Here is a 19337-nt window from a genome sequence, read left to right as displayed (position 1 = left end):
TTGTCTAAAAGCCGAGAGTTCACATTTAAAATTAAAATCAAAATATACAACTTTACACTTTAAAGTGAACAATTAATATATCCTAATAAGACTGTTGTAATGACGCTCTAAAGATTAATGTATATATATGTATATATATATATATATATTTTTAGTTTGTTATGTTTTTTAATTGTTAATTTGACACTAGAAATAAAAATAAAAATTTACATGAGTGTGTCCACAACCACCATTATCAGGGACAAATATGAAGAGGTCCATCAAAGGGTGAACCAGTCCCCAATGAAATTACCCAGAAACCGAGACCCATTGGTTCCGAGGAGAGAGCAGGTCGTGGTTAAGAGAGTCCGACTAGGAGGCCTGAGAGAGAGAGAGAGAGAGAGAGAGAGAGAGAGAGAGAGAGAGAGAGAGAGAGAGAGAGAGAGAGAGAGAGATTGATTGGAGAAGGTGGATAGATTAGAACAATTATATGACTAAATAATTTTTGATTTAGTTAATTTTTTTACAGAGATAATTTTTAAAAGATAATCTAAAAAATGAATAGTTTCGATTATAAAAATATAATACAGAATAAAAATAATAAAAGGGAATATTAGTATAAAAAGTAGATTAGAGAAAGTAGATAACTAAATATTCTCCTTTTGGAAAAGTTTATAGCTTTGTTGTCAGAAAAAATTTATCCTGTGTAACGAGAGATTTTTTAGCGGGGCAGTTATGCCACGTGTATAGTACGATTCTTAATAATACAATGACATATATGGTTTTATTTCAAGTGTATAGTACGATTCTTAATAATACAATGACATATATGATATATGGTTTTATTTCAAGTTTATAGTCTTTTAAAACAAACAAAACACATAGCGCTTTAGCACAGGGTGACTGTACCATACACAATAGTCAGCTGCCTCATTCAAAACTTTTTCATGTATAATGATACCATCACATGGCACGCTGACACGGTTGACCAAAATGAACTTTTGATCGACTTGTTTATATAAGCAAAAGACTATAAGTATTATGTCTATGTCTTTTTTATAGTTGTTGTTCCATAATATATATACAGTATCCACATTGTAAAACATGGAGAAAACAAAAGGTAGCATGCGCTGGGCTCCGTGCCCAGCATGTGTCATTTACATGAATTATGTTTTTGCATGTTACTTGTGGAAATGTTAATACCCAACTACAGAGAAAAATATCTTAAAAGTAAAACATACAACTGTTATTGTCATTCAATAACATACTTGAACGCTTGTTTATAATGTGGGTCGGATTAAAATAGATTTATTTATCACTAAAATAAGTGTAATGTCGCATTAAAATGTTTTTTTTTTTTATAATGTGAGTTAGGTTAAAATAGATTTATTCATCATTAAAAAACGTGCAATGTTTGAAGCATTTATTGTTTACAGAAAAGAGTTAGTGTACATTATTACATTTCAAATGAGATTCCTAAAGTAATTATTTTCACATGAGCTCAAGTAAAAGTTGACTAGAAAAGGTTGAATTGTGATGCAGCATAGGTGATGAATCACAACGAATACATTCACAAATCCTAAACTGGTTGATTCTCTGAATTGAGAATACAAAGAATAGGGGCTCCATAACCTTATTGATTCGGTAAAATACCAAGTTAATAGAAGGGTTTGAAAAAACTCCCAATTTCTCATTAATCACAAAACTCCCAATACAATTTTAAAACATTGTTTAAATACCAACCAAACCCTAAAAAAAGTAAACGTGTTGTCTAAAAAAAATTAGGAAAGCAATAAATACTCTGCAAAAATTGACTCGAGCTTATTATTCTCTGTAAAAATTAGCTCGAGCCATTTTTCTCTGTCAAAATTTGCTCGAGTCATTTTTCCTAACACCTGATTCTACAAGGTTGATGTCAATCTTGATGAGGCCTTAATGCTCTTGCATCAAATTGCATCCCCGATCTTGTAATAAATCAAGTTGCTCATGAATTTGCCACGTTTTGGTTTAGATTGAGAGAAGCCTCTTGTTTGGCTTGAAAAGGGACTTGATTGGCTTCAATCTTACCTTCAAATTGATATTGAAGCTTTTTCAAGTATTAATGAGTGATATGGTTGAATGCCTTTGATTAAAAACAAAAAAAAAAACTAAGCTTTTAGGAATTAACCTAAGTGATAAAAAATAATGACATAATAAATTAAGATTAGAATAAGTTTAGAGTTTGATTTTCTATGAACATAACAAAAGAGATATAGTAAAAGAGTAGAATTATGGATTAATTCCACTCAGACTAAGTTATTACCTCTTTTCTTTTAGAGCAAATTACAATTTAGTATCTCAACTTTACATGTTGTTTCAACTTAGTATCCCAACTTTGAAAACTTGCAAAAAAGTACCTCAACATTTATTTTGTGTCAAAATAGTGTCTCTATTAGTTTTTATGTCAAATAAACTGTTATCTGCTGACGTGGTAGTAATATTTTCGTCTTTTTTCCTAAATTTTAAAAATTTTAAAAATAATAATATTTTTTAAAACTTTTGAATAAAAAAATTTCTTAAAATAAAAACCTTTCATCCTCCCTTTTCCCCAACCATGCCCCATGCAAAACTACCCCCAAACCCCAGCCCCAGCCCTGTCCCCCCCACCCTACCCAGCCTCAGCCACCCCAATCCCAGCCCCGTCCCCCTCCCCTTCCCAGCCCCACCCATCCCCCACCCATCCTCCCCTCTCTCCCTGCCCGACCCACCCTCTCTCCTCCACCCCCAGTCTCGTCGCACCCCCTCCCCTCTAGCCCTAGCCCCGTCGCACCCCCCGCCCTCTTTCTTCCCCACCCATAACCACCCCTACCTCTCTCCTCCCAACCCAACCCAGCGCCTCCCCGACCCACCCCCCTTACCCAACCTCGACCTTCTATGGCCATCTTCCCCCAATTTTTTTAAAATTAATTTTTTTAAGAAATTTTTTTATTCAAAAGTTTTTAAAAATAATAATATTTTTTAAATTTGAAAAAAAAAGATGAAAATACTTCTGCTATGTCAGCATATAACGGTTTATTTGATAGAAAAACTAACGAAGGTACTATTTTGACACAAAATAAAAGTTAAAGTACTTTTTTACAAGTTTTCAAAATTGAGGTACTAAATTATAATTTACTTTTTCTTTTATCAAATTTTAGTTTTGATTTTGAAAAAAAATGCTTAATTCCACTCACGTGAAATTTACACTGCATATAATTGAAATGAATGAATACAAGAATGAAGAAACGACATGAGGCTAACAGTGGCCTTTAGGACCCTACTTCCCCATGTGCCCTTTTAAGTCTTTAACAATGAGTGGTCCTCAAAACTGAAAATAGCCTCCTGTAGTAGTCCTGTGCAGCCTTGCTGACAACATTGAGCAATCATTCCCATGCTCATTTAAGTGGCAGTAAATAATTGAAGGAATTACAGGTAATGACATGACACATGAGTAAATTAGTAATGTTTTTCACATGCTTTCTTTTGAATTACACATACCTTACTAAGTTACTGAATCACAATTTTAGGATTTGTACTTTTACCAACAGTAGTTGGCTTAGAATTCATTCCTTGCAACTTGGAATTTGAATCTATATTTGCCATCCAAAGGCTATATATTGAGGAAATTCTAGTCATTTGTTGGAAGGTTTGGAAGGTACATCATAATTAAATAATTTTTTGAAATGTTTCTTTTAACCCTTTTAACATAATTTTTTTGGCACAAAAGCATTATTCAACATATTCAAATCGAAAGAGGTTTTAAGATTCCGATTGATTTTGTTGCTCGTCAATGGATTCACCTTCGCGTATTTGACAAATTAATTAGTTCAATATGTGGAATAAATTGGTGGTGTGAAACAGCTAGGTTCACTCAAAGCATGTCTATAGAAATGCCAACAAGATCTATAGCAAACTGGCTGGCTAAATGGGGGCATAATATTGAAAATGCTAGAATCCCGTGGTCTTCCTTCTTCCAACATTTTGTCAACTTGCTCCTTCTTCAAGCTATGGATTTTGATTATTTACTTGAAGTTGTGGATTTTGATTATTTACTAGATGTTATGGATTTTGATTGTTTTAGGTGTTGTCTTTGTTAGGTTTTCTTTCCTCAACACCAAAACAAAGAAAAAATCTCATCCTTCTCAAAAAGCTACTTCATCATATAAATGGAATATGTCCTATCCTATTGGAACGTACCATACCCTCCATACTACTTAATTTACTCTTTCTTTTTTCCATAATCATACACACTTCATTTTTGCTCAGGCATAAATTCATAATCACACATATATATATATATGCTGTCTTTGTTATTCAGGCATGTCAGTATTGCCATTTGAATTGATTTCATATCTGTTTTTTTAACCTAACTTAATTATCCTCCTATTAAGGCAGCTCAAGAATGGGAATGAGGGCCCTTGTTTCATTTTCAGCTCATGCCAAATGACAGATTGGCTCTTACACAGCTCTCCACAATTGTGCGTAATTAATTCTAGTATCTCAGTTGTTAGTGACAAGTTGTCACTATGGGATATGTGGTAATAAGTAGCCACCAACCAACCCTTAACCCTTACTTAACAAGGTACATCCGGAAATTTACACTAACCCTAACTTGGGTCTTTGTCCCCTTAATTTCCTCTTGCTCCCTCCTAATTACAAAATTAGAGTGCTGGCTCTGATTCTCTGATGAGTCATGTATGTATACGTGTCATTCTGTGATTGAGTGATAATGAGAAATGACTTTTTAGTTTTTACAGATAAGGAAAAACTTCCTCTCTCTCTCTCTCTCTCTCTCTCTCTCTCTCTCTCTCAGATATGGTGTGGGACCAGGGACCCACATTTTGTTTTACCTTTTCCTTACTTTGTTATTTTTTCTCCTTGTAAAGTTGTAATAATTAGAAATGCATAAAATATAGAGAGAGGGAGGTGTGGAAGGGGTAGGTGTGAGATTGACCAAACCATCTCCTCCTCACGCACAAGTGCACAAGTGCACAACAGACTATCCTCTCTGGAGACTTGTCTACTACTACTCAAGTAGTCAATTACTCATCCTCACCATTTGCTCTCTCTCAAATCTCAATATAAAAACCCATCCCAACCTCCTTTCCTCTCTCAGCTTGAGGTTCCCTTCTCCAAAGAGAACACCAAGCTTAGCTAGCTCCCATCCCAACACACACAAACACTCTCTCATTCCTCTTCTTCATTTCCATTTTTCTTCTATTTCCATCCAACTCCCCAACACCACACACAGTCACCCACCATGCAGGCTCTTCTGCCACCCCCCTCCTCCTCACCTACTCATAATCTCTTCAAGCCCCACGTGCCCGCGCTCGCCCGCCTCGCCCCGACCCGACTCGCCGTCCAATGCGCCTACTTCCCCAACGGCGTCGGCTCCAGCCGAGCCGACTGGCAGAGCTCCTGCGCCATTCTCGCCAGCAAGGTCGTCTCCCAGGAGCAGCCCACCAAAAAAACCGGTAGTGCCGACCACGTCGCCGCCGTCAACGGCCACAAGACCTCCGTCGACCTCGACCTCGTCCCCATCGAAAAGTTCTCCCCCGACAGCAACAACATGCCGCCGTCGCCGCCTGGTAAAGCCCTCACCATCACCGACCTCTCGCCGGCGCCGATGCACGGCTCGCAGCTGCGCGTGGCCTACCAGGGCGTTCCCGGGGCGTACTCCGAAGCCGCCGCCGGCAAAGCCTACCCGAACTGCGAGGCCATCCCCTGCGACCAGTTCGAGGTGGCTTTCCAAGCCGTGGAGCTCTGGATCGCGGACCGCGCCGTTTTGCCAGTTGAAAACTCCCTCGGCGGCTCCATCCACCGGAATTACGATCTTCTACTCCGGCACCGCCTCCACATCGTCGGGGAGGTCCAATTACCCGTCCACCACTGCCTCTTAGCCCTCCCGGGGGTCCGAAAGGACTACTTGAACCGAGTCATCTCCCACCCGCAGGCCCTGGCCCAGTGCGAGCTCACTCTCACCAAACTGGGCCTCAACGTGGCCCGCGAGGCCGTCGACGACACAGCCGGCGCCGCCGAGTACATCGCCGCCAACGGCCTCCGGGACACGGCGGCGATTGCCTCCGCACGCGCCGCCGATCTGTACGGACTGAACATTTTGGCCGACGGGATCCAGGACGACTCGAGCAACGTGACCCGGTTCGTGATGCTGTCCCGAGAACCCATAATTCCCCGTACGGATCGTCCTTTCAAGACGAGCATTGTTTTCGCGCACGACAAGGGGACGTCGGTGCTGTTCAAGGTGCTGTCGGCGTTCGCGTTCCGCAACATCAGCTTGACGAAGATCGAGTCGCGGCCGCACCGGAACCGCCCGATCCGACTCGTCAACGACTCGAACGAGGGGACGGCGAAGCATTTTGAGTACCTGTTCTACGTGGACTTCGAGGCATCCATGGCGGAGGTCAGGGCACAGAACGCGTTGGCGGAGGTCCAGGAGTTCACGTCTTTCTTGAGGGTCCTCGGAAGCTACCCCATGGATATGACACCCTGGTGCCCCTCCACGGGAGACTAGCCTACACCCCACCACATCCAAATATTACCCACCAATGAGAAAATGAAAATTAATTTCAATTTTCTCTTCATTCACTTTTTTCTTTTTTAATTTTTATGGACCCACATCTAAGGTCCGCTATTACAGACAAGTAAACAGAAGAATTTGGAATTTGATGTTGGGTAAATATATTTATTCAAGTACATTTTTAGCGAGGGAAAAAAAATATGTGGCTGCTAAGTTACGTAACTTACGTGTAAGGGTAAGAATGTAAATAATGTAATCTCCATGTCTCTCACTCAATGACCTTGTGTGTGATGTTTGGATTATTGGATAATTGTAAGGAAACCCAATGTAGGCACAAATCATTGTTTTGCTCCTATTAATGGGTTTGTTCGGTTTTGATAAGCTTCCACATTAAATTAAATTAATGGGTTTGTTCGGTTTTTATAAGCTTCCTTTTTAATGTGGATAGGTTTTGATAAATTTGGTTACTAATTAAGCAAGTGATCTAAGTGCTTTGCTATCTAGTCACTATTGTTAGCAACAGTCCCTTTAATTTACTATGATTGCACTTTAGCTTCTACACCACATGAAAACGAATAGGGTTTTTTATCGAACACTATTGAAGGAGAGAGGAGTTCAAACTCGAGGCTTTTTGGATAGGGATTAATACTTTTAACTGCTATAATTAATTTTGTAATTTGAAATCAGAACATCTTTTATTAGAAATCTAATTAAATAGAAGGTCGAAGCAACTTCCTGACATTCTTAGATATATCATATATGTCTTTATGACCTGTCCCTTTAATTACATTAATTTACTATGATTGACCTTTGCCTCCCTATCCTAAAAAGAAATCTTTTAGGAAGATACCTTGAGCTTTTATACTACACACATATATAGATAGTTTTTCTTTTTCATCAAACAATATTGAGAGAGATGAGAATCTAAATAAGTTTGAATGAGTTTAGCGAGAGGGGAGAAACTTTGAGTGTATGGATAAATATTTTTAACTAGTAGAATGAGTTTACCGGTTTGAAACTAAAACATGTTCGTTTTAGAATTTGTGTTTATAAATTTCAGATTTATTATTTTTTTCACTTGAATTTTAATTTTTATGCAGTGCTGAAACTCATTCAAGTCTTAGTTAAAAATCCAAAAAAAAAAAACTCATCCATGGTTTTCTGGTCATATATTCATATTAACACATTTACAGTATTGGCCTTGACAGCAACAAGGCCTGCCTGCATAATTTTGAGAGTCAGAGGGCCCATATCTTTTCTCGTCCGCGTGAACAAACTACGTCTTTATTTTGTTTTTGTTAATGGAACAAACAACATATTATCTTTTCCTTTTTTTTTTTTTTTAATTCAGAAACCTCTTTTTTTTTTTTTTTAATTGTTTCATGCTGCCTGTATGGCTGTATGGGTAGCCTAGTGGTATAGAGGGAGTATGGGGGCAGAGGCATACCTAAAATCATAAACTCGATACACCATATGTGCAACTTGTGAGCGATTGTGTTTTTTATCTTGACCTTAAGATCTTGTATTTAATGAAAAAGAGAGACATATATAAGAGCTAGTAACTTTTCTTGTTAGTTTTATTCTCTAATATGCTTCAGTATATACAATATGAGGATATATATTATATATATTCATGCATTATTGGAGATGAGGAAATGGTAGGGCTTTTTTTTTTTTGGTCAGAAGGAAGTGGTAGGGCTGAGCAAGTAGTTTGTGGAATGAATCAGAAAGTTTGGAGCAGATGACTCGTGGATTTGGGTTGTTCAAACGCCTTTTCAGGCTTGCTCTCATCCTCTCACCAACCAAAACCGAGTGAGGTGAGTCTAAGTTTTGATTTCAGTCCTGAGTGCGAATAAGTCAAGTCCAAAACACATATATATATATAATAAACTAGGATTCTTGCACTACTCTTTCTTCTTGCTTCTACACCAACCAACCTGACAGATGAGGTTGAAAAGTGAAAACCATTCGTGTCAAGTTTCAAATTTCCATCATTCTTTTAAATCTGATAAATAAATTTCCTCATGTCAGCTTTCATATATAAAGCTACTTAGAAAGACCTCCTTTACTTTAACAGCACGGTTACATTCATCAAATTTATTGTTTAATCAATTCTGTTTATTTAAAGATGTGATTATGTTTTCGGTAAAAAAAAAAAAAAATTGAAGTGATAATGTTATAGTGAATTCCACCACAGTTAATGATTCACAATAGTTTACGTGCATAGACGATTGTACATAGAGTAACTCTTGCTTCAAATTATATATAACAGAAATATATAGAGAGGTTGGATATATAATTAATTAAATGGTATCCTTCCATAGAGTAACTCACAAAAAATGTCTACATTATCTTAAAAAGAAAGCTTAATTAGTCGACCCAAAATGATTGGACTATGACCAAAATTATGTAAATGTGTGATCATCATCTATAGAAGGAAATTTAAAGTGGTGCAATAATTAAATAATGTTAAAAGAGGTGATTTGGAATATAAATAAGATTAGGTGGTGATGATATAATTAAGATTAATATTATAATAATAATGAGAGAGCGTACAGAAAAGTTAGAGGGGGTTGGAAATGGGGTGTTTGGTGGGGGAAAGGCCATGGCTAATGGGGTGGTGTGGTGTGGTGGTAGGTGGAGCATTTTGCAATTTGTGATTTGTGCAATTTGTGCAATTTGGGCAATTTGGCAGCTGCTTTGCTGCCAATGAAACTAGTGATTGATAGCTACCCATCTTCACTCACGATGACGCCCTCCCCACCTCTGTCTGACGTACCGTCGGCATTTCCTGCCATTTGCTCTCATGTTTGTCTAATTAGGGGCCGGGTGACTATTCGTGTTGGTAGGTCCTATTCACTTTGTATATGTCCAATATTGTGCTCAATTCTAATCTAATCACACTCTTTACCTAATCGTGGTAAATGACTGAACACTAATCCAACTCGATCTTAATCAAAGCTAAATTATTTTATATCATTGTATTTTTATTTAACTATCTTATTTATGTAAAACATTTTAAGAATGAGTTTAAGGGATTGAATTTGAAGCACAAGTTAAGAACAAAAATTTAGGGACTGAATTTAAATCAACCCTTGAATGTATTGTTCTTAAATACTTATCCCTCAATTTAATTTGTCTCCTAACTCAACACTTTTGCAAAACGTTTTACTATTTTTTTTTTTTGGCCAAAGCAAAACGTTTTACTATAAATCTTAAAATGATGTCATTTAATCCCACACAATATCAACATAAGAAGACATAAATAGATTATTCTATTTATTTCTCAACTCCACACGCCATTGCATTTTATGTTAAATATCTTATATCATAAGGATATAGTTAGATTGTACAGGCTCATGGGAATTTAACAATTTGATTCTTTGTGCATCTTATACCAAGTCAAGGTCCAATCTACTCCCTTCCTTGTTAGTTCTAAAAATTGAGTTGGTGTAGAACGACCATCAAACATGGTGGTGGCTGCAAAAAAGCTACCATAAATGATAAAAGCCACCAATCTAAAAGCTGGTTGACTCCTCATTGGTTTTATGCACAAATAAACCAACAAGTCCTCGTCTTGCTTCTTGTTTGCATTCGTTTTTTTTTTTAATTAGTATCTTAACACGTGTAAATCATCAAGTAAATTTTGAATAAAGATGAGAGCAACATCATGAATTATTAATAATAATAAAAATTGTAACAATCTAGGGTCATGCGGCATTGGCAGATCCTAAAATGACTGCTCACCAATATATATGGCTCCTTGGTTGATGTGGGACTCAACTACTCAACTACTCAAGTACTCAACAAATACTTACAAAGCTATCCCGGACAGAGACGCCATGGCCCATGGGTGTCTGTATTCACGTTCGAAATATGTTTTAACTTTTAACCATATAAATGGATGGCAATTCGTGTTAACACGTCAATACGTCATGTTTGTGTTGAATACTAGCAAATATCAATTTATTAATTAATTTAATCAAATATTAACTAAACGAGTCTAAACCCATTTATAGTCATGTTATGTGTTCGAGTTGATATACCCATATAATTGTGAACTAAAAGCTAAGTTCCTTTTATTTTTAAATCAAAGCTACCGCTTATGCATCATTTATATAATTAGGGGTGGGCGTCAACCCGTCCGAGCCGATGTTTCGACCGACTAGCCGACCAAACCACCCGAAGCCGACTCAACCCAATAGACGCCGGCTCAGTTTCAGCTTTCGTTCTCCACTGCTTGTCGGCACCCGAGCTGACCCGAGAAAAGGTCTGAGAGAGAGAGAGAGAGTGTGTGTGTGGCTCTGTGCCATTTTTTCCACACAGAGAGAGAGAGAGAGAGAGAGAGAAGCCTTGTCAGCTCCAACCGCTATTCCGACTAATAAGAATCCGCTCAGACCGACGAATGTGCGGGTGGTGGCGGGTTGAGCCCCAAGCCGCCCGATGCCCACCCTAATACAATACAAATCCACTTAATCATGATACTAATAAAATATAAATAATATAGAATGATTCATACTATAAATATTAAAAAAAATGGAAAAAGTTAATCATTTTTTTGTATAATATTAATTAAACATGTTTATTGTACGTGTCATAATCGGGTTATTCATGTTTGACACTAATCTCATCCTGTTATTATTCGTCTTAGCGTGTTTGTGTCATATTTGTATTCTTGTCAAGTAATAGTTAACCCAAATCCTCCAATTTCATGTTAGATTTAAATCATGTTATCGTATCTTATCAAAATTTAACACCACTACCTATAATAATTTAGGATTAATTTTTTTTCTTCTAATTTCTCTATCAAATACATAGAATCAATGGTTTCTTCTCTCACGATTTTCTTATTTTCTTTTTATGTGCTTAGATGAACTTAGTATGCAAATCCAGATAGTGAATTGCCATAATTGGGTTTGGAGTGAATCAAAAGACAATGTTCTTGTATTACAAAGAAGACAGTAATGTTGAACCTTGGCTAGCCTGGGCTTTAGCGCGGGAGAGACTAACTGATTTTTTTTTTTTTTTTTTTTCTATATATATCTTAGAGCCCAAACCGTTCCAGTCCAGTCCCAGCACCGTATGCAGTCCGCCCAAGCCCATGTGCAGCCCAACCTCAACCCCATATGCAGTCCACCCCAGGCCCATGTGCAGCCCATCCGAACCCCATTTGCAGCTCACATCTCTTACTATTTTTATCTTAGCTTTCATCTCACTTAATCGGAGAGGTGTGGTATGAATGTGGTATATATACACAAAATATAATAATACATCTAACATCTCTCTTTTTTAAAACAGTAGTGCTACATATACCACATTTTTATACCATAATTTCATACCACCTTATGTGGCAACTTACATGGCATTCATACATTGGATACTAAAAAATAAAAAGAAAAACCCAAAAAGGAAAAGAAAAACTTTGTCCAATAAAATAATGACACGTCAGATGGTATAAAAATGTGGTATAAGAATGTGGTAAGTATAGCATTATTCTTTTTAAAATTTAGTTTCTTGTTTCAATCACTTCAGTGTTCAAAGGTTTATGCAACTAGATAAAGCATATGAAGCTATAAGGAAAGAGTTGAGGATGTAAGAGGATCTCCAACCGATCAATCCCAGCAAAAATTAATCTGCCTACTATCATTTTCAATATTTTTACCAAAAAAATAAAAAAAATCATTTTCAATGTGTTCTTGGAGAAAGGTGATTATATCACCAGCTATTATATCCCATAGTCTAAGGGCACTTTGATTTTGTGGAAATTCTTTTGGAATTACATATTGGAGGGAGGGACATAAATCCGAGTATAAAATAAAGCAAAAGTGAATGCAGTCTGTACCATTATTCTTCACCCAAAGGATAAGAGCTCCTCGATCAATTAAGCTTTTATCATATTATATATCCATCCATATCTTTGCTTTGCTTTAGAACTGTGTGATCCATAAAATTTCTTAGTTGGCATTTGCAATGGAAATTGGTCTAGGTGCAATTGAATCTTGTTAAAGTTGGTTGGTGCAAATCCATTAGCAATTTATATAAATAATGATAAATATATCTGAAGTGTAATCATACCGTGGAACATGTTATATTATGGCGACTGTTAATTCGCACTAAATAGAGATGCTTAAGACCTTATATAGTCTATTATGCAAGACTTTATTTTTACGGTGTGGAATTCTCTCTCTTAATAATAATGTACACAATGTGGTATTGTATAAATAGTTTTAAATAATAATAATTAATTAGAATTAAATACAAAAAATGATCCATAAATTTTACTGTGATTCTCAATTTGGTCCATTAACTATAAAAAGTGTCAATTTGGTCCACCAATTTTTCAAGTTGTACCAAAGCAGTACAAACGTTAACTTTTATCAAAAAATTTAAGCCAAAATATAAGTCAAAATGTAATAAATGGACTGAAATACCCCTAAAAATGCAGTCACATGTTGTGCACATGACTAGTTCTGTTTATTTTTTGGATGAAAGTTAACGTTTGTACTGCTTTTGTACAATTAGAGAAATTCATGAACCAAATTGACACTTTTTATAGTTAATAGACCAAATTGAGAATTACAGTAAAGTTCGTGGACCATTTTTTTATTTAACCCTAATGATAATAACAATAATAATAATAAGCAGATCAGACATTGGATTTGCTCACTGTGATGAATACAGACAACTGCTTTCTTGTAACGCATGCTCATGCTGGTGCAGGAAATCTAGAGGAATACTACAAAAAAGACAGTGCAGACTGGTAAGTCAATGTCAACAAAAGAAAGCGGAACAACAAGACCAACTTATGCTTATGCAGTTATGCGTGTGATTCCCAATACATGTTGGCCACATCTAAATTCCACTACTTTCTTTAACCCGCTTAGTTAATTAAGTAGATACCTCTCACAGGAGTAAAAGTTGTTCTTTTCTTGTTTCGTTTTCTCTGACTTGAAAGTTGAAAGTTGAAAGTTGAAGGCCTCACTTGTTAATTGACAAAACATGACTACCTCTCTTTCACGAAGAAACATGGTGCACCAGAAACAGAATCTTACTGAAGATGTGATGAAAGTGAAAGTTGATGGTTCATAGTTGGCCCAATAATTGAGCATATATATATATATATATATATAGTTGGATTTGCATGTACTTTTGGTTCAAATGGTCAATCATCTACAAGGTAAAGATTGGAAAGGAAGATGAACTTAAGAAAAAGTGATTAGGGTTCATTTTAAAGAAGATCGACTTCATTTAGATGAGAGGAGTACTTAAGGTGCATTTGTTATAATTAAGCACATAAAGTTGTGCTAGCTTTATATTAGGACGTTATATTTCCTAACTATTTAAATTTCTGGATGTAATGATTCTTTAACATGATAGTGAAGTTCCAATCTTTCGTGTTATTCGCTTATTTAGTAATTTACAAGATTGTAAACTTGATATATATTGTTTAGTGTATTCTCGGACATGACAGTGTCATGACTATGATTAACAATAAAAGACCTTAAAGTGTGGTTACTCCTCTGGCGCTGGAACTTCATCCAACTCAGCAATTTAAAATTGTAAAGTTATAGTAGTAGGAACCAACACATATAGGCAAGATGTTAAGGCGCACAACCCACTAATGGATTGTATGATATGAAGAACAACATGATCAGTTTCCAATGCCATTGTCACATAAATATGGTCAAAAAGCATGTTCATCATTCCAATCACACTTGTCTGGGACTAGCGGACACAATCCTTCAAAATTCCAACTCAATTCCCCTGAGAATTAGTTAGTATGATAAATATGTCTGCACAGAATCCAAACCCAATAATGGCCTTCCCTAGATGAGTTTTTTATGCTTCAGCAGGCAATGATAAATTCAAATCGTCGAAAAAGAGAAGCATAATCTCCCCTTCAATATTTTATGATTATCATTATTTATTAAGAAGCGACAAGAACACATCTGAAAACTCTAAAAATTGTGTGCACTCCACTCCCATTGCCTAAAAGCATTACCCCTAGTGACCAAATTGTCCATTATATTCACATGCATACGATAGATTTGTTCTGATACTCTTGCCAAGTACCTGAGAAAGCATGAATAGAAAATTAAAACTCATTAAGTACGTTGTCATGACAATGTGCTTTGGGACATAATACAAATATATAGTAATTAATGTTAAAGCCTGTAATAAATGGACTCCATTTGGTACATGATGTGATTAATTAGCTAATTTTATTTATACCAGGTTGCTGTAAGCCTGTAACTGAAATTTCACATCAAATTATTACAAGAAGGTGATCTCACTTGAAGATTGTATAAGAAAACTGCTATTCCGCATCTGTTTTGTGCAAATGAGAGGGCTCTCCACTCTCCTATAGAAAGAGCCCTCTCCTATATATCTAAGAAAGAATCTCTTCTAAAAAAACATGTATCTCGTGTGAATGTGATTTTACGAGTTTTTTGACGTCTAACAAATGTGATTATGAGAAAATAATCCATTAAACCTTTAAGCATAAATTGCACAGAAACTAATTAAGTAGATAAGGGAATGGTCTGATCAGTGATGCCACTAAGATGGGTGGTGTAACCACTCACATACCAATTAGCGTAATGTGGTTGCAATTGCTGGCATGGGTACATTTTTAAAGTGTTCTTGGGTGCACTGCTTTAGCACAATGTCTTTCATAATTCATAGTGTAAGCAGACAACACAAAATTTATTCCACGTATCAGCAGAAAGATAGTGAGAGGCGTGTAATAAAACTTGTAATGATGGCCGGGCAGCAGCTGTCATCAGCAAGTCCAAAAGGTTGACTTGTTGACACTGCATGTCAACCACTATAACACATGCATTGATTTTTGGAGTCTCTTTTGAACAGAAAAGGATTAGGTTTAGGGTTTTCAATATGATTTCTGCTTAATTGAATAAGACCACAAAATGTGGTTTATATACATGGGCCTATAACTAAAATACAGGAATTAATAAATCACCTAATTAATTCTAATAATTACACAATAATCCCACGTGTTGACTCACACCAACACTCCCCCTCAAGTTAGTGCATATATATCGCACATGCCCAACTTGTCTAGTGAGTCCAAAAACACCCGATTTGCCACAGCCTTGGTCAACACATCTGCAAGCTGATCTTCGGACTTCACAAATGGAAAGTTAATAATCTTCGCTTCAAGTTTCTCTTTGATGAAGTGTCGATCAATCTCAATGTGTTTTGTTCTATCATGCTGAACAGGATTATGTGCTATATCAATAGCAGATTTGTTATCACAAAACAAGTCTATAGGTTTGGTAGGTGGACACCCTAAATCAGTCAATAAATGTCTCAACCACAAAAGTTCGACTACTCCAAGTGCCATACCTCTGTATTCAGCCTCTGCACTCGACCTAGATACAACTGATTGCTTCTTTCTTCTCCAGGTCACCAAATTTCCTCCTACAAAGGTAAAGTAGCCTGAGGTAGACCTTCTATCATCTGCTGAACCACCCCAGTCTGCATCAGAAAACCCTTCAACATTCACATGACCATGATTAGCAAATAACAATCCCTTACCAGGTGCAGATTTCAAATACTGCAAAATTCGCTCCACAGCATCCATATGGGGTTTACACGGGGCATGCATAAACTGGCTTACTACACTAACCGCATAAGCAATGTCAGGTCTAGTATGAGACAAATATATCAATCTTCCAACAAGTCTCTGATATCGCCCCTTATCTGCAGGCAAGGCCCCCAAACACTCGAAAAGTCTATGGTTTTGTTCCATAGGAGTGACAGCTGGCTTACACCCAAGCATACCAGTTTCAGATAACAAGTCTAAAACATATTTCCTTTGAGATAGGAATATGCCATGTTTAGACCGAGCCACTTCTATCCCAAGAAAGAACTTCAAGTCCCCCAGCTGCTTCATTTCAAACTCTTGAGACAAGTACCTCTGCAAATTAGAGATTTCCTCATAATCATCTCCGGTCAGAACCATATCATCAACGTAAATGATAAGAGCAGTAATCTTCTTCCCCCTTTTCTTTAGGAACAAAGTATGATCAAAATTACTCTGCCGATAACCATAGTTCTTCATTGCACGGGTGAATCTCCCAAACCAGGCTCTCGGAGATTGTTTAAGACCATACAAAGACTTCCTTAGTCTGCATACTAATCTCGTATTCTCAAACTCTGGTATACCTGGAGGAGGATCCATGTATACTTCTTCAGTCAAATCACCATGGAGAAAGGCATTCTTTACATCAAACTGAAGCAGTGGCCAATCTTTGTTAGCAGCCAAAGATAACAGAACCCGTACTGTGTTTAACTTGGCCACTGGAGCAAACGTCTCCAAGTAGTCTATGCCATAGGACTGTGTATAACCCTTTGCTACCAACCTTGCCTTATACCTTTCAACTGACCCATCAGCTTTGTGTTTGACTGCAAACACCCATCTGCATCCTACTGTCTTCTTCCCCTTAGGTAGAGAAACCAATTCCCAGGTTGAATTCTTCTGTAATGCCGCCATTTCTTCAGCCATAGCTTTGGTCCATCTAGAATCTGTAAGAGCATCCTGCAATCTACTAGGAACAGAAACAGAAGATAATTGCAGAACATACGATTCATATGACTTTGAAAGCCTAACAGACGACACATGATTATTAATTGAGTACCTAACTTTGGCATTTGGATCTGGCTCATATTTAGCTGGTGGTTGTCCTCGGTTAGACCGAGGAGGAAGTGTAAATTTAGAAGCATGAGAATCAAGATCTGAACCAGAAAGTGAATCAAGAGTATTGTTGGTTACCTCAATGGACGAAGAAGATTGATTCAATGGAGTAGGAGAGATGGCTGTACTATCATGGAGTGGTGATTCCTCAGACTCAAAAACCGTGGGTTCTTGTCTCACCACATTCTCAGTATATTCTGCTGTCTCAGTCTCATCCTCAGACTCAGACACTGGACGGTCAGTAGTCTGTTCTGATCCTTCCTCCCTACTAGACTCCGACACTAGACGATCAGTAGTCTGTTCTGGTCCTTCCTCACCACTACTACCAAAGAACAACAGATCATCTCGATTCTGCACTTCATTATAAACCTCCCCCTGAAGGGTAGAATCCAGTGGACGTGGGGAATAAAAAAGTTGATGTTCATGAAAAGTGACATCCATAGAAACATAGAAGCGCTGAGTAGAAGGATGATAGCACCGATACCCCTTCTGGGATGGACCATAACCAACAAATACACACTCTAATGCCCGAGATGCGAGCTTGGATCGCTGATGAGAATGTAAATGCACAAAAACAACACACCCAAAAACACGGGGTTCCAAATGAAGGATACCTGGTAGAGAGACAAAATCCGAGAGAACATCCAAAGGTCGCCGAAAGTCAAGGACACTAGATGGGGTCCGATTAATCAAATAGACGGCAGAACTCAAGGCATCACCCCAGAACAAAGATGGCACGTGACCCCCCAGAAGAAGGGACCGAGTGACTTCCAATAAATGTCGATTTTTTCGTTCAGCAACCCCATTCTGTTGTGGAGAATGAGCGCAAGAAGTCTGATGAAGGATCCCCGCAGAAGCAAAATACTGAGTCATCTCTGTATTAACAAACTCACCGCCATTATCTGAGCGCAAAACCTTAATAGGACAGGCAAACTGGGTGAGGACCATATGATGAAAAAGGCGAAAAACAGCACACACATCACTTTTATGTTTCAGAAGATACACCCAAGTCATTCTAGTACAATCATCAATAAATGTCACAAACCATTTCATTCCTTTATGTGTACCACACGGGGCCGGACCCCAAACATCCGAGTGGACCAAAGCAAAAGGAACATCCATACGTGTAGCACTAGAAGGAAACACTGAACGATGGCTTTTGGCCAACACACAAACTTCACAATTAAAATTGGAAATGTTCAATCCACGAAATAAAGAGGGAAATAAACGCCGAAGATAACTAAAGGACGGATGACCAAGTCGGCGATGCCACAACCAAATCTTCTTCTGATTTTCAGAGGAATCATCACTAACTAGACTCACAATGCCACGACCATCTGAAGCGGAAACCCCACTATCCAGATAGTACAATCCACCACTCTTTCTACCACTGCCAATCTTCTCCTTGGTATGAATGTCCTGGAAAACACAATGGGTAGGATAGAATGTGGCCACACAATTATGAGTTTTGGTTAGTTGACTAACAGAAATAAGGTTACAATTCAAGGAAGGAACAAACAGCACATTAGGCAAAGACAAATCAGAGGAAAAGGATACCGTGCCATCTCCTAAAACAGGAGACGACACACCATTGGCATTGACAATAAATGGCTTAGAACAGACAGATGAAAAATGACTAAAAACATAACGATCAGAAGTCATATGATCCGTAGCACCTGTATCAATTATCCATGCACCATCACTAGTACAAGCAGAAGTACTCAAAACAGAGTTAGAGATACCTGACTTGACAACAAAGCTGGAGGAACTAACAGAGTTCACCCTGGGATGCAGCATTTTTTTTTTTTTTTTCTCTTTTTCCTTTTTTTTTTTTTTTTTTTTCTCTGCTTGCACAAAGCAACACAAAGCAGCAGCCAATCACTCAGAAGTTTGCTCAGTCGTAGAGGCTGCCACTCAGTCTAGTCGCACAAGTCGTCGCAGCAGTCGCACAGTGAAAGTCACCGACGCCGCGTCGGCACAGGGTCGCGCAGGTGAGTCGGCGTCGCGTCAGGGCGTCGGCGTCGGGCTGAGCAAGTGAGTCGGCGTCGCGTCTGGGCGTCGGCGTCGGGTCGGGCGTCGGCGTCG

At 37.8% G+C, this 19337-nt stretch overlaps 1 protein-coding gene across 1 annotated transcript; it reads left to right on the top strand.

The window, feature by feature from the left end:
- Window positions 1-5123: 5123 nt before the first annotated feature.
- LOC147298958 (arogenate dehydratase 1-like) lies at window positions 5124-7038 on the top strand. Its single transcript, XM_086228303.1, has one exon. The coding sequence runs from the start codon at window positions 5258-5260 to the stop codon at window positions 6527-6529; it is 1272 nt and encodes a 423-aa protein (XP_086084429.1). The 5' UTR covers window positions 5124-5257; the 3' UTR covers window positions 6530-7038.
- Window positions 7039-19337: the final 12299 nt, after the last annotated feature.

The sequence above is a fragment of the Dryas octopetala genome, chromosome 1, assembly GCF_963921425.1.
Source record: "Dryas octopetala chromosome 1, drDryOcto1.1, whole genome shotgun sequence".
Classification (NCBI taxonomy): domain Eukaryota; kingdom Viridiplantae; phylum Streptophyta; class Magnoliopsida; order Rosales; family Rosaceae; genus Dryas; species Dryas octopetala.
This window is presented reverse-complemented; position numbering and strand designations above follow the sequence as displayed.

Bases quoted from the DNA above. Each gene is read 5' to 3' on its own strand.
- LOC147298958 (XM_086228303.1), top strand. From the start codon at position 5,258: ATGCAGGCTCTTCTGCCACCCCCCTCCTCCTCACCTACTCATAATCTC.